At 44.2% G+C, this 15,349-nt stretch overlaps 1 protein-coding gene across 1 annotated transcript in view; it reads right to left on the bottom strand.

The window, feature by feature from the left end:
• Positions 1-929: 929 nt before the first annotated feature.
• B3GNT7 (UDP-GlcNAc:betaGal beta-1,3-N-acetylglucosaminyltransferase 7) overlaps positions 930-15,349 on the bottom strand; it is a 40,458-nt gene continuing 26,038 nt past the window's right edge. Inside the window, exon 2 of the mRNA XM_083177461.1 lies at positions 930-2,786. Coding sequence (XP_083033587.1) covers positions 1,616-2,786 — 1,171 coding nt within the window. The 3' untranslated portion in view covers positions 930-1,615. The remainder of the gene's footprint in view (positions 2,787-15,349) is intronic.

Genomic DNA, 15,349 nt, shown 5'->3' with positions numbered 1-15,349 from the left:
GCGTTTACCTGTGAAGGTATCCGCGTCCCCTCGCCACGCTTCGGGCTCGGTGGCTCGCTACACTATTCGATTCTCAACTCCACGCCGACGTGAATAGTGGGGGTATGAAAAGGTCGTAGGACGCGTACCGCCGCCACTCGCAGGCTCGCCACGCTTCGGGTTCACGTTGATCGTGGGGTGGCGTTAACAATTGTAGGGGCCATTTCACACTTCAGGGTGGCTATTTGGCCTCTGTGGCCCATTTAACATTGTTTCCTATGGAAAAATCGGGTCAATTGAGAAATTTAACATTGATCCCTATGGGAAATCGCGGGCATCGCGTCGCACCCGATTTTTAGTGCATTCAATGGCCGCGATGCCCGCGATTTTTTTACCTGCGATGCCCACGATCAAAATCGTGGGCGCCGTGCTAGGTAAAGAGTACCTAAAATTGTATAATCACATTTGTCAATTGTTTTGGCCACAAATACATTCTATTAAATACGACACTTCTTATTTCTACTTGATATTTGCCAAGGTGCATGCTGTTGCAATGCAGAGGTGTCATATTACTGCATGTTTGCTCTGGGAACATTCTTACAATGCAATGGTTATTAGTTAGGCGTTTATGTAGTGTACATAATGTCAGGTAAAGCACACACAAGAAATGCAGACTCAAATATCCAGACCAACATACTTGAAAAGTCTGAAGAGAACGACAACTAAAAGGAGAACTAGATTTTCTATTTAGAATAAAAAATTAAAAGAGAATATTTTTAGACACACAAAACCCCAACATGCATGCATGCAGGGCACACTTAGGCTCATTCTCATAGTTAAATTAATTAAATGTATTGTGCTGAAGTGGAAAAATGTGTGTGTGTTTGTGTTTTAAGAAAGGATCCATGTATTTTACCATTTATGAAATAGGTTTTCAATAAATTTCTCTGTTTATGTTGGTGCTCATTAATTTAATTTTTACTTTTATAAATTATTAATTTTCAAAAACATCTCAAAATCAATCAACAAAACAGCTCAACTTGCTTGAATATAAATAGTATAAAACGAATTGCTTCCATGATTTAGAAAGTTCTGGAGCTTACAGTTATAAAACGTATCTGAACACTTTTGTAGAGGGCCATGACCATTCTCTGGGCCGGCTGCTGGTTTGCACCATCGTAGATCACTGTTCAGGAAAGCTGCATGGCTTGACTCCATGTTACAGATATACCCAGTGTTGAGTTTATATTCAAGTTGAAAGCAATAAGGATATGTCCTTTGGGCTGCCAATCTGTTTGTACCATATAAGGCTCAACTGTAAGAAAAGTCCAACTAAACATTGAGAGCCTTGTCCACATCAGATACAGCACAGCTGAAAGTCCCAATGCTGAAAAGATACTTTCATTCAATGTCACATAATTTAGCATTTCGTACCTGGATATAGTTCCCTAAAACCCATTCACAAAAAGTCACAAGAATCTATTATCCATATATACATAACTTAAAAAAAACAACATCTTTTAGAACAATATGTTTTCTCCCGAAACCTGCCAGGGAAACCACCTTAATAAAAATACAATATAATAGATCTGTAATATTTTTATCTTCACATTTTACAAGTCCTTTGGTCCAGGTACTAAAGGATCTCAACTTTTCGAGAACAGGTTAAGTTACTATGTACAAGTTCCCACATTTGCTGCAGTTCAGCGGGTAGCAGTTTGTGTACAACAATCACACTTCGAAAGAAGCATGGATCTTTGTTCATCTTGCTTTTCTTGTTCTTTACAATTCCAAAAGTTTTAAACCCTTCATGCATTATAGGATTAACATTGATAACTTCGAGGCACATACCTAGGAAAACATCATCGATAGGATACAGAGCAAGGGTCTCTGATGCTTTATATAATGCTTTGATCAAAGAACCAGCCATAATGAACCCACCACCACCTGCATATGGAGGATATAAGGTTTTGTTATATAAGGAGATTGGTATATAGTACTTATTATCTTTCTTCCGAATGGGCCGAGCTTTGTAGAGCACATCTCCTACAAAGAGGTCAGGTGACTTGTTGCCATCCAGAAAGTCCATGACATTTTCAGGGTTGACATATACATCATCATCCCCTTTAAATATGTATTCTACCCTATGGCAATAGATGGTCATCCACTTCAGAAAATGAACTTCCTTAAGCGTTAAGTTAAAAAAAGAATCAAGAAAATCCCACTGTAGAATATCTCCATATATTTGGTTTTCAAAATCCAGTAATTTTTGATAATTGGCTCGTTCCTCTTCCTTCATAGCTGTCCCCAGAAGAAACAGTGTTCTTACTTTTTTACCGTTCACCTTTTTTTCTTTTCCCCATGTTTTACGAATCACATCCCTGCGGTCATGTTGAGTGATTATTGACTTCACCACTATCAGCAGATCAATGTCTCCACTGCACTTTTGCGGGTTGTTAATAATCATGGGGAAGTAGCGACAGTGTCGGTAAAGCATGAATTGCTGAAAGTTGGGTTCCAGCTCCTTGAACCAGGCCAAGTTGGTAAGGTTCCTGTTGGCAGTGCAATTGATGGTTTTTACATCCCATTCAGTAGTACTAGGATCAATTGTGACCTGTTCCTCTTTGTTGGATGACCAAAAGCTTTCTGGCGCAGGAAAGGGGTCTCTTTTCCTAGTGCTGAATAGTTCCTCTGTATCTATACTTTTTGGCATGAGAGAAAGACCAGGGGATGTTCCCCTATGGAATATGGTAAGTGTGACCACCAGGAAGAAGGAGATGCACAGGCATTTGTAGACTGTCTTCTTCCTGGAAACAGAGAAAAAAAAACACTATTATTTTAAAATATATATATATTTATCAAATGATGAAGCAGCGTACGATTGTGAATTTATTTAGAAAATAAAATTGCCATAAAAGTGCTATTATGGAATTTCTGTACTTGTGCCTGAGGTTACCTCCCTGTAATTAGATCCTGGCCTCTGTGTGTATTATAAAAAAATAGGATTTATGGTCTTACCTTGATAAATCCCTTTCTTTGAGTCCATAGGGGGCACAGGAACTCACGCTGGGTATGAGAGGTGAGGTAGCAGAGCGTGCACCAAAGGGTTACAAAAATGTACCCAGCATGCTTCCTGCCTCTCTTCTCCCTCATACCCCGCCCCCTGACCCTGGGTCACCAGTTTCGTTAGCAAGCCCAAGGTAGGAGCGGAGCCAGAGAAGGAGGAAGAGCATACACACCACACATAGCATACAGGCCCTAAAGCCATGGAGCTTTCCTACATAGGAAGCCCCGCTACCAGGTGCGTCTGGGAGGGCGTCCTGTGCCCCCTATGGACTCAAAGAAAGGGATTTATCAAGGTAAGACCATAAATCCTATTTTCTTTTTCGTCCACTAGGGGGCACAGGAATTCACGCTAGGACGTCCTAAAGCTGTCCCCTCACGGGTGGGGGACGCTCCTGGACTGCAGAAAGAACAGGTCTACCAAACTGTGTATCAGCCGATGCAAAGGTATCAAAAGCATAAAACTTGATAAATGTCTGGGAAGAGGACCAAGTAGTCGCCTTGCAGAGTTGTTCTGCCGAAGCACCTCGACTAGCGGCCCAGGATGCACCCACAGACCTGGTAGAATGCGCAGTAACCCCCTCTGGGGGAGCCATCTGCGCAGAAAGATACACTTGACGAACCACTGATCTGAGCCATCTCGCCAAGGACTGTTTGGAAGCGGGCCAGCCCCGCTTATTGGCCTCATAAAGAACGAACAACGAATCCGATTTACGAGTCGCCATAGTTCTGTGAAGATAAATCTGCAATGCACGGACTACATCAAGAGAAGCCTCCGCTTCAGTAGATCCAGGAAAAGAAGGTACCACAATCTCCTGATTAAGGTGGAATTTTGACACAACCATTGGAAGAAAATCCAGCTTGGTACGAAGAACCACCCTGTCCGGGTGGAACACCAGAAAGGGCGGTCTCCAAGATAAAGCACTAAGGTCGGATACCCTTATTGCCGAAGAAATAGCCAAAAAGAAGGCCACCTTCCAAGAAAGCCACTTCAGATCCACCTCCTCCAAAGGCTCAAAAGGAGGTGACGAAGTGCCCTGAGAACCAAAGCCAGGTCCCATGGAGCCACAGGTGGGATCACCGGAGGTTGGACATGAAAAACCCCCTGGAAAAAGGTTCTTACATCTGAAAAAAACGCCAACTTCTTTTGAAACTGGATCGACAAAGCTGACACCTGTACCTTTAAAGATTACAGGCGCAAACCTAGATCTAGGCCCGCCTGCAGAAACGCCAAGAGGCGAGCAACGCGAAAGCGTCTAGGATGGAAACCTCTAGACGAACACCACGAGAAATAAATCTTCCAGACTCTATAGTAAATTCATGCTGAAGGCGGCTTCCTAGCACGCAACATGGTATGTATGACCTCAGGCGAGAATCCCTTATCCTTCAAGAGGGATATTTCAACAGCCAACCCGTCAAAGCCAGGCAGCCCAGGTCCGGGTGTCGGAACGGACCCTGCGAAATGAGGTCTGGACGTAGAGGTAGTCTCAGAGGAGACACCACTGACAGGTTCCTTAGGTCGGCGTACCAACCTCGACGGGGCCTATCTGGGGCCACCAGGATCATCATTCCTCCTTCCTTCTTGAATTTTCTCAGAAGACGAAGTAGAAGCTGAAACGGGGGGAATGCATAAACCAGACGGAACGGCCACGGCGCCGTGAGAGCGTCTACCAGGAAAGCTCCAGGGTCCCTCGTCCGTGAGCCATACCGGGGAACTTTGAAATTGTGTCTGGATGCCAACAGATCTATTTCCGGTACTCCCCATAGGGACGTCAGCCTCTGGATAAAGCTCCCACTCCCCTGCGTTGATGTCTTGCCGACTTAGAAAGTCTGCTTCCCAATTGAAGACCCCTGGGATGAAGACTGCGGAAATCGCCGGAACATACTTCTCCGCCCACCTGAAGATTCTGGACACTTCCTTCATTGCTCCTTTGCTGCGTGTCCCGCCCTGCCTGTTGATATAGGCCACGGCCGTGGCGTTGTCGGACTGGATCTTTACTGGGCACCCTCGGACGAGGGACCCTAAACTCTGAAGAGCCAGAAGGATTGCTCTCAACTCCAAGACATTGATTGGGAGGCGACGCTCCTGAGTCGACCAGCGCCCCTGAAACGACTTTCAAGAGAGTTTCAAACCGCTCCCCAGCCCCATAGGCTGGCATCCGTAGTAACTAAGACCCAAGCTGGAATCCAAAACGGGCGGCCCTGAGACAAGTTGTCTGTCTTTAACCACCATGTGAGAGACAGGCGAACCTCCGGGGGCAGCGTGATCAATTGACTCCTTAGACGAGAATGATCTCCTGTCCACTGGCTGAGAGTGTGAAGCTGAAGCGGCCGCGAGTGGAACTGTGCATACTCCACCATGTCGAACTAAGCCACCATGGAGCTCAACACCACCATACATCTGTGCACAGACACCCTTTTGTGACTTAGCAGGGAGTGGATCTTGTCCTCCAGAAGATACACCCTCTGCACCCGAGTGTCCAACAGCGCTCCCAAATGAAGCATCCTTTTGGAAGGAGTAAGAAACGATTTTCTCCAGGTTATCTTCCAGCCATGAGATAACAGAAGAGTAATCGCCAACTGCAGATGACTCTGAAGTTGGTCCGGGGAATTTGCCAAAATCAGGAGTTCATCCAGGTACGGAATCATCCGAACCCCCAGCCGGTGCAAGTGAGCAGCCATGACCGCCATCACTTTGGTGAACACCCTGGGAGCCGTGGATAGCCTAAAGGCCAGTGCCCTGAACTGGAAGTGCTCGTCCTGAAGGGCGAACCTCAAAAAACGCTGATGGTCCTGCCGGATAGGGATGTGGAGGTACGCATCCTGAACATCTAGCGAGGCCATGAAGTCCCCTGGTTCCAGTGAAAGAATGATCAAACGCAGGGACTCCATACGAAACTTCGGCACTTGCAGAAAGACATTGAGCAACTTCAGATTCAGGATAGGACGGTGAGAACCCCTGACCTCTCTGCTCCTGTGGAACTGGATCAATGACGTTCGAGTCCAAAAGGGATCGGATAGAAAGCTGTAGCGCTTGAAGTTTTGCTGGGTCCTTTGGAAGACCCGTGCAAAAATAACGCTGAGGGGGGGGGGGGGGAACCGGAACATCAGGGCATAGCCCCTGGAGACCACCTCCCTGACCCAAGCATCTGACGTGGTGTCCCGCCACGCCTGCGCAAAGGACAGAAGACGGCCTCCCACCCTGGGATCCCCGGGTGGGGGCTCGCCCCGTCAGGCTGCCGGCTTGTCACTCTGCTTAGCCGCTGGACGTCTGGTAGCCCAGGGCTGTTTGGTGCGGGGCTTGGCTGCCTTAGAGGTCGAGGGAAATCTAGAAATCTGGCTTTGCCCTGGGGCCGAAACGAAGTCTTCTGCCGCGGGGGAGCTGCAGAGGGCAAGAACGCTGCCAAAGTAGTCACAATCTTGTCCAACTCGGGAACAAAAAGAGTATCTCCATGAAACGGGAGAGCCTCTAAAGCCTTCTTAGAATTGCTATCTGCGCGCCAGGATCTTAGCCACAACACACGCCTAGCCGCAACCGTGGCAGCTGATGCCTTAGATGCCAGAACTCCAGCATCCAGAGCAGCCTCCCCCAACTACAAACTAGCTTTTTGTATGTTTTGAACATGAGCCAGCAGAGACTTGCGACTAGAACAGTCGGCCAACCCCCTCTCCAATTTGCCCGCCCATTCAGCCACTGCCTTGGCAACCCACGCCGCAGCCAGAGAGGGACGCGTAACAGCCCCCACCTGTGAATAAGCAGTCTTGAGGAAATTCTCCAACTTCCTATCTGAGGGTCCTTCAAAGAAGAAGAATCCGGAATGGGCAGTACCAAAGTGCGAACTAAACGCGCCACGTGAGCATCCACTGGGGGAGGATTTTCCCACTTAGCCCTCTCTGTGGGAGGAACTGGATAAAACGTAGTAAGACGTTTGGAAAGCTGGAACCGTCTAGACGGTTGAGACCACGCCGTCTCCAATAAATCTTCCATATGGGCCGAAGGTGGGAACTGGGCCGATACCTTTTTGAGACGCTTAAACATCAGGGCCTTACTCCTAGGAGCAGGAGCCTCATCCTCCAACTGGAGGACTGCCTTAACCTCCCGCACAAGAGACTCAACCTCCGCCGAAGACAACGTGTCGTCGGCCACTGCAGACTCCGAAGAACTGGTAGTCCCCCCGTAGTGGAGTCCGGATCCGAAGAATCCGGCGCCGGACTCCTTTGCCTAGGCTGCCTCCTAGAACCCCTGCCTGCCAGAGTAGCCGTCAAACCCTGCACGGACTGTGCAAAGGACTGCATCCAAGGGGCTCTACATAAGCCGAAGCAGCCCCAAAACTGGCACTAGCCGCAGCAACCAGGGGCAGGGGCACCGGGGGCAGAGGTGCAGGGGGAGCAGGTGGTGTTGACAAGCGGTCAACCAGCTGCGTCATTACCTGAGTCAACATCGATGCCCAGGCCGGTTCCTGCTAGACAGGAGGCAACGCCGGAGGATTTGCTTCCAGCGTCAAACACCTGGAACAGACCTCCTCTTCTTCCTGTGAAAGTATTTCCTCACAGTCTCTACAGGTACGCTGCATCAGAGATGGAGCCTCCTTGCTAGGCTTCGCCTTAGGCATAGTGACCGTGCAAAAGACAAAAACCAGCAGTTACCGTCCTGAAACACAAGAAGCAAGTGCCCCTATATAGGAAAGGCCCAGGGGCACTAACACACTTGCAGCCTTACACACAAAGTTTAGCAAAGCAATTTGGTTAGGGCAAATATCCTCAACAATTCAGCAAGCTGAAAAGGAGACAGAGTATATGCATAAGCAAACACTCTGTTTGGTGACAACTCAACTTTCCTACACACAGGAAAGAAGAAAGTAGCAGAGCTCAACAAACCAGCCAGCAGCAGGAGAGGAGAAAACTACTATAAACCAGGCTCCAGGAGCAAGGTGTGAGGGAGAATCCAAGCAGCCTCCGTCTCTATACCCAGCATGTGCCAGAATGGCTGCTGATTAGGCTTTTAAAGGAGGAGCTGGGACACCTGGGGCGATGAGAGAGCAAGCTCTCAGCACGTCCCCAGGGGTGGGGGAGGGACCTCAGGCCGTCCAACACTCCCCCCCAGGCACCAACCCCCCGGGACATAGCCTGAATAACTGTCCCTGGTGGCCTAGTGGAAGGGTGGCCCCGCCAGACCCACACTGCCTGCCCCCCCGTTGACTCCCATAAACCGGGGGGGGATCTGCCACTAGACGCGGCTCCCTGCATGCAGGGAACCGCCGCTTACCTGCCCGGGGACGGAGCGCAGCCTGCGGGAGCCTCCGGAGAGGAGATCCCACGACGGAAGTCCCCAGCCCATTCGCCAGCGATGCAGTCACCGGGTGATGGAGCTGCGCTGCCGGCGTTCCCTAAAAGAACACCCGCCGCAGCAGCTCTGTAACCTCATGGCTGTTCTAACAGCCACGAACATGGCGCCGCTCTTTCCTGGGCACCAAAGAAAAAACTGGTGACCCAGGGTCAGGGGGCGGGGTATGAGGGAGAAGGGAGGCAGGGAGCATGCTGGGTACATTTTTGTAACCCTTTGGTACCTCACCTCTCATACCCAGCGTGAATTCCTGTGCCCCCTAGTGGACGAAAAAGAAACACAACTTGTACTGTTTACCTATAAAACTCAATATTGAATGTTCACTGAACACATTATAAATTAAAAATACATTATATTGTATTAATTAAAAATACATTATAAATTAAAAATACACTATTGCACGTCCTATTAAAAAAAAAATGTAATTATATAAGACATTGTCAAATGTGTTTGTAAATATTTTATTTTAATTTAATTTAAAAGTCAACCCTATCAATTACTATTCCATGTTGCTAATTTAATGAAAAAAAAATAAACGCTTTCATTCACGGTTACAGAATATTTCAAGTAAGTTTATTTTCTGGGATGTACTCACTCTATGTAATGTCCTCCCTCGCACAACAATACTTTTTTTCTAGACTGTAAAACTTTTAAGCCCTTCATACACTAAGCGGAGGTACGCACGCAGCCTCAAATGCGATACCTTGGCTACTGGCTGCAGAGCTTCCTGATGGATGGACCACATATGATATGGTACTTTTCAAATGATTTATCCAATGGGTGAAACTCGTGTGAAAATCATGCAAAAGAGGTCTATCGTATAAGTGTACGGTCACCTAAAGACTATCTGGAAAACTCACCTCATCAAAGGTAAGTCTATCAAATTCCAGAACCACCCATGTAACCTACATAAGCTATTTTACAAATGACTTCCCCTCTTCATAGTCCACACGTAACTTTAGATTTTTTTCTCTTACTACATTCTCGCAACCTGCTGACCCTAGACCAACATTCCTGGGCGAATGAATCATACAGGCCACCAAGATCCTATGTAATATGGCTGACCAATATAAAGCATGTTTTGGTGGGGGAAAGAGGGATGGGAGATTTTTTACAAACAATAATTATAAAATTTAACTTTTAATAATCATTTAAAATAGAGATTTGCAGACATACAGACATACAACACCAAACATAGATATCATAGGTAAAGTACAGGTTGTTTTATAGAATAAAGTTGTACAATCCTATGGATTTTGAAGACTCCTGAAATTACCAGATGGGAGGAACAATCATATGAGCAATCTAAACGGCTGTACTTAGTGTCAGCTTGTCAATATATTCCTAATCCCATCTTGGTGCTAAAGGAAGTTTGACCAGCGAAATATGTATTTCTGAATATTATGACCAGAAAGGAGTTGTCCTGCTCTGGTGCAGTCCGGACAATGGTAATTATACTTATGGCGATTATTAACTGTATAATATTATTGCCGTTAATTAAGAACAAGGAGATAGATACTGGTGCTGGGTATTTGTGTTGCGACGGTAACCGCGCAAACAAAGTTGCAGGATATAGATACTAAAGATAAACAGGTGACACTTACAGTAGTAAAGATCACTGAAACTGCTGCTGACTTTCGCAACCGTCCTGGTTCCCTGAAAGTCAGTGTGCGTTCAGTGATATTCTTTCTGTATGAAAAGTGTGTCAGAAAAAGCAAAATTGGGGCATCTACTGTCTACTTTTAGTAGATCAAATACCCTGTTGTACTATGGTCAGTACAGGGTTAAGTGATTGCAGTACCTGTCGGAGATGAGAGTGCCCCTAATGGTAGCAACAAGGAAAGGAAAGAATGTAGCAACAAGGAAAGGAAAGAATGTCACTATGTGGTGCACAAGAAGGTTGACTTAATCTAAAATCTAACTTTTATTAGGATTTTCTAAAATAGTAGCAAAGTATAAGACACAAACATCACAGAACATGAAACATAGAGTGATTTTAAAAAGGATAATATATCCTAATAGGTGTGACTGCAATACTTTTCTCCCCTTATTAGACTGGTTTATTAGATGTCAGTCTCCACGTCTGTATAAATTCAATCGGTGCCTGGAGACTGTTAAAGCCGAGTCTGCCCACTCTCTCCAAGCTTTATTTAGCTGTATGGAGTGTGCGCCCGCTTGTCAATTCTGACGTCAAGCACTGCAATCCTGGCCGGGCGTGTCCAGTGGCGACTGACACACGCTGGTGAGGCAGAGATACGGCTGTTGATAAATAATATATAATATATACATTGGTATGGGGGGAAGGGAGTAGGGAGTCACAACAAGTTGCTGACGGGTCAGCGTACGCTTCGCTTATGGGAGCTTCATCAGGACCTGTGGTCCTGATGACGGGTCAGCGAAGCGTACGCTGACCCGTCAGCAACTTGTTGTGACTCCCTACTCCCTTCCCCCCATACCAATGTATATATTATTGTGATTTATCAACAGCCGTATCTCTGCCTCACCAGCGTGTGTCAGTCGCCACTGGACACGCCCGGCCAGGATTGCAGTGCTTGATGTCAGCACTATCCTGGAACCGGTCAAACGGGCTCTAACCCCCGGCGTATTACTCCTAGACGCCGCGGCTTAAACCTGTATCACAGCGGGAGGCGATCCACGGCTCCGTGCGGTTGCGGCAAAACGGTGGTCTGAATGTGATAGTGGCAGCTCACATCGGACACCGCACGCATACCAGCACTGGAGAACGGATCCCCAACCCGGGACCCGCCACTGATTGACAAGCGGGCGCACACTCCATACAGCTAAATAAAGCTTGGAGAGAGTGGGCAGACTCGGCTTTAACAGTCTCCAGGCACCGATTGAATTTATACAGACGTGGAGACTGACATCTAATAAACCAGTCTAATAAGGGGAGACAAGTATTGCAGTCACACCTATTAGGATATATTATCCTTTTTAAAATCACTCTATGTTTCATGTTCTGTGATGTTTGTGTCTTATACTTCGCTACTATTTTAGAAAATCCTAATAAAAAAGTTAGATTTTAGATTAAGTCAACCTTCTTGTGCACCACATAGTGACATTCTTTCCTTTCCTTGTTGCTATAATTAACTTGTGTCCAGTGGTAGCACACCCTCCATTGTTTGAAGTACATCATAATAAAATAATACATGAGGGTAATCTCTAAAAATATTGTTATACCTGAACCTGTGCGACTGTTCTGATCCCTTCCCCCCGACTCCCCCCTAAACCTGCCCCTAATGGTAGGTAAGTGTGTGTATAGGGAAGTATCAGAAGGCGTCTTACTCTTGGGTGTAGGTGCGCTGCTTTCCGCTCTCAGGGAACCAGGACGGTTGCGAAAGTCAGCAGCAGCCTCAGTGATCTTTACTACTGTGATTGTCACCTGTTTATCTTTAGTATCTATATCCTGCATCTTTGTTTGAGCGGTTACCGTCGCAACACAATACCCAGCACCAGTATCTATCTCCTTGTTCTTAATTAACGGCAATAATATTATACAGTTAATAATCGCCATAAGTATAATTACCACTGTCCGGACTGCACCAGAGCAGGACAATTCCTCTCTGGTCATAATATTCAGAAATACATATTTCGCTAGTCAAACTTCCTTTAGCACCAAGATGGGATTAGGAACTAGAATATATTGACAAGCTGACACTAAGTACAGCCGTTTAGATTGCTCATATGATTGTTTCTCCCATCTGGTAATTTCAGGAGTCTACAAAATCCAAAGGATTGTACAACATTATTCTATAAAACAACCTGTATTTTACCTATGATATCTATGTTTGGTGTTGTATGTCTGTAAATCTCTATTTTAAATGATTATTAAAAGTTCAATTTTATAATTATTCTTTGTAAATTCTTTTTTGACAATATGCAGCATGCACTTATCCTTCTGTGAAATACTAGATTATAAACTGTAGTCTGGCAAGTAGGGTCCTCTTACCTCTTATTTCACATGATTTTATTATTATGGATAGAAGAAGAAAAAAACATGGAGAACAGCAAATTTCTGTAGATGGCCACTCCTTACATGCTAATCGAGGATCGAGTATCCGTTATCGGTATATTTTAGGGGGAGAGGTGGTATTGGTCACACCCCCGCCCCACCCACACACACAAAAGGGGGAAGGGAGTTGACCCACAAACACCCGTTTCAGCTTTTTTAAAAAATGTTTTAGTTGAGAGACTTTCAAAACAACTATTTCTGCCAAATAGCTTAACTGACAATTTGTTTATTAAATATTGATTTTCCAATTTATAAAATGTTTTATTTTTCCTAATGGCAGTTTATTTATCCAGTTTATTAGAAGTGTCACATGTGTTTATTAATCACCATGAAATGTAGTCTCTTAAGGTAACTTTTTTTCCAGAATCCAAACCAAGTTACTTTATCTGCCTTACATTTTGTGTTATGGAAAGTTTTTCAAATCGTATTAAAGATGCTAGGTTAAAATTATTAAGTATTAAGACATTAACTATATAAACAAATTGGGATAACAAACAGAGGTGTACATTACGACCACAAAAAAATCAGCATGGTATAGAGAAAAAACAAAAAATGAAGTTGGCGTTCAGTCCAATTGTAAAGTGCAATTGAATATGCTGCGCTATATAAGAAACTGTGAATAAAGTTAATGTTGTACTGCAGTAATGTAATGGCTATATGGTCAAGGGTATAAAGCACACACTCACACAGTTTAATGTGCCACAATCAGCTTGTGTTAAATATACAAAAAAATGGGTGGAGTGTTGCTTGTGAAGTGTTTCAGCTGAATCCTTAAATTGCATTCCGACACAAATTAATAATTTTCTCGAAAATCTAGTCTGGTGTAGGTATGCAGCCTGTGACTTTGCTGTATACAGAGGGGCTGTTGCATCATCAACAGTACTACAAATAACTTCACAGAATTGTTCCACAGTACTAGTGATTTTAACCAATTTACTTTAATATCAGTGGGTCCACACTGACCAAACAATTTACCTCATTCAAGTTTTAAAAGGGGAATAACCTACCCATCAATTTCTGTCAAGTTTCATTTTCTATATGGAGTGGAGTGATGTCCATTGACTCAGCTTTGATCATTTTTGGTATGGTTTTTACCATTGTGTAAAGTATGTATGCAGTACAAAGTTAATCAAGAACGTCATGATTTTTTTTTACTCCACTTTAAAAACAGAGAAACATGCTAATTTTTTTTTTGTAGTAGTAATGTATACATTTGTTAAGCAACTTATAACATTTGGTATATGTAATGTCTATTTAACCTAGCAGTTTTAATTTACAAAACATGTCCAAATTTCATGGTGATTTCTTAATAAACACCCGTGATATTTCAAATAAACTGGATAAAGAAGCGCAGGGTGTGGGGGGGGGGTCAATATTAATAAATTGTCAGACAGTCAAGATATTTGACAGAAAAAAAATTACATCCTCTCTTAACTAAAATATTTTCATAAAAAATTTTGGGGCGACCTGATGTGGAATGACATACACACACACACACACACAGACACGTTTTCTGAGAATGTGTAGAGCAAAACAGCACAAAATGCACTACACAATCTGGAGAAGTAATCACTTTGCACACTGGGGGATGGGAGAGTAGGTATGGCGTTTACTTTAAGGACTGAATAGCACACTTATCAACCAGCTCTCCTGCCCCTGTGTGGATAGAGACTAGAGAGATTAACACGATTCAGATCACCTTCACACACCCTGCCCGGCACGTTTACATTACAGAGAAGCCTCTTTAGTTTCAAGGCAATTAAATGGGACTTTGGAATGAAAGACGTCTTTCTCCTCTGCCAGTAGTAAAATGCTGTTTAAGGGAATAGGACATGGGAATCAAACTGTGCTTTGTGAGTACTCTCTGGCAGCAGGACACATGTGTAACAGTACTGATGCTATATGTATATGTTTGTATTAAAGCACAATTACATATTAATGAATTATATATACACAAAACGTGTGAGAAACTTTTCTGCTCTGTACAGTTTTCTAAGCAGGACCATATTTAGTAATAAATACATAATTTTGTATTGTGCTTAATACCCAAAACCTGCTGATAAAGACCAAACCTAACACCGATCCAAGATTTATTTTACTGAATATGGTGGATAAAATTCCAAGTGCCTTATTTAAAGACAGGAAAATGAAGGGTACAAGGGGCGATGGCCAAACAATATCATGTACGCACACACACAATGATTTCGCAAACAATCACAGGGTTACATGGGTCATTTAATAACAAATCATATACCACATCAATTGCATAGTTCACCATGCCTACACACTGCTAAATCATGCACGACAGGTCGTTCAGCTTTCCACCTACTCGATAATTGAGCAGCGGGTGTTTTTTAAATGAATGGTCACTCTTATTGGTTGAAATTTGTAAAAATAAAAAAAGATAAATGACCGTGTGTGTGTGTGTGTGTGTGTGTGCGTGTGTAGCTTGAATGAGTTCTGTTTACATTATCAGAAGTGGCTTGTAAAATCTGCAGCTTTGCAAATATAGCCTAGATACTGGTGACAAACCATGTGGCAATGCAGGGGTGCAATTGCATTAGTGAATAAATACTGTTCAGCCGCAACTCCCAAAATTAATCTTTCATTTTAAAATCTGCCCGACCTGCAGTAACAATGTATAAATTGCTCATTTAACTCTGAATTTTTTCCTGTTTATTGTTATAAAAATATGTTAATGCTCAAATACCGTCCAGCTGTTGCATGAGAAGCTCTACAAATATTACAAAAAGATCACTTAAAGATTAAAAAGGGCACTGCCATGAGTATTTTAATTAAAAAAGGAAGAGATTTATGAAGGCACTGAAGCTGGCCCCACATGGTGCGATGAGCAATGTGTGGTTTTGGACTAGATTCTATTGCATCTAGTTCTAAACATATGCGATGTGCTAAAGCAACGTGCATTTTAA

The sequence above is a fragment of the Crinia signifera genome, chromosome 3 (genome assembly GCF_055691185.1).
Source record: "Crinia signifera chromosome 3, ASM5569118v1, whole genome shotgun sequence".
NCBI lineage: Eukaryota > Metazoa > Chordata > Amphibia > Anura > Myobatrachidae > Crinia > Crinia signifera.
The sequence above is the reverse complement of the archived record's forward strand: the minus strand, read 5'-3'. Positions and strand labels throughout refer to the sequence as shown.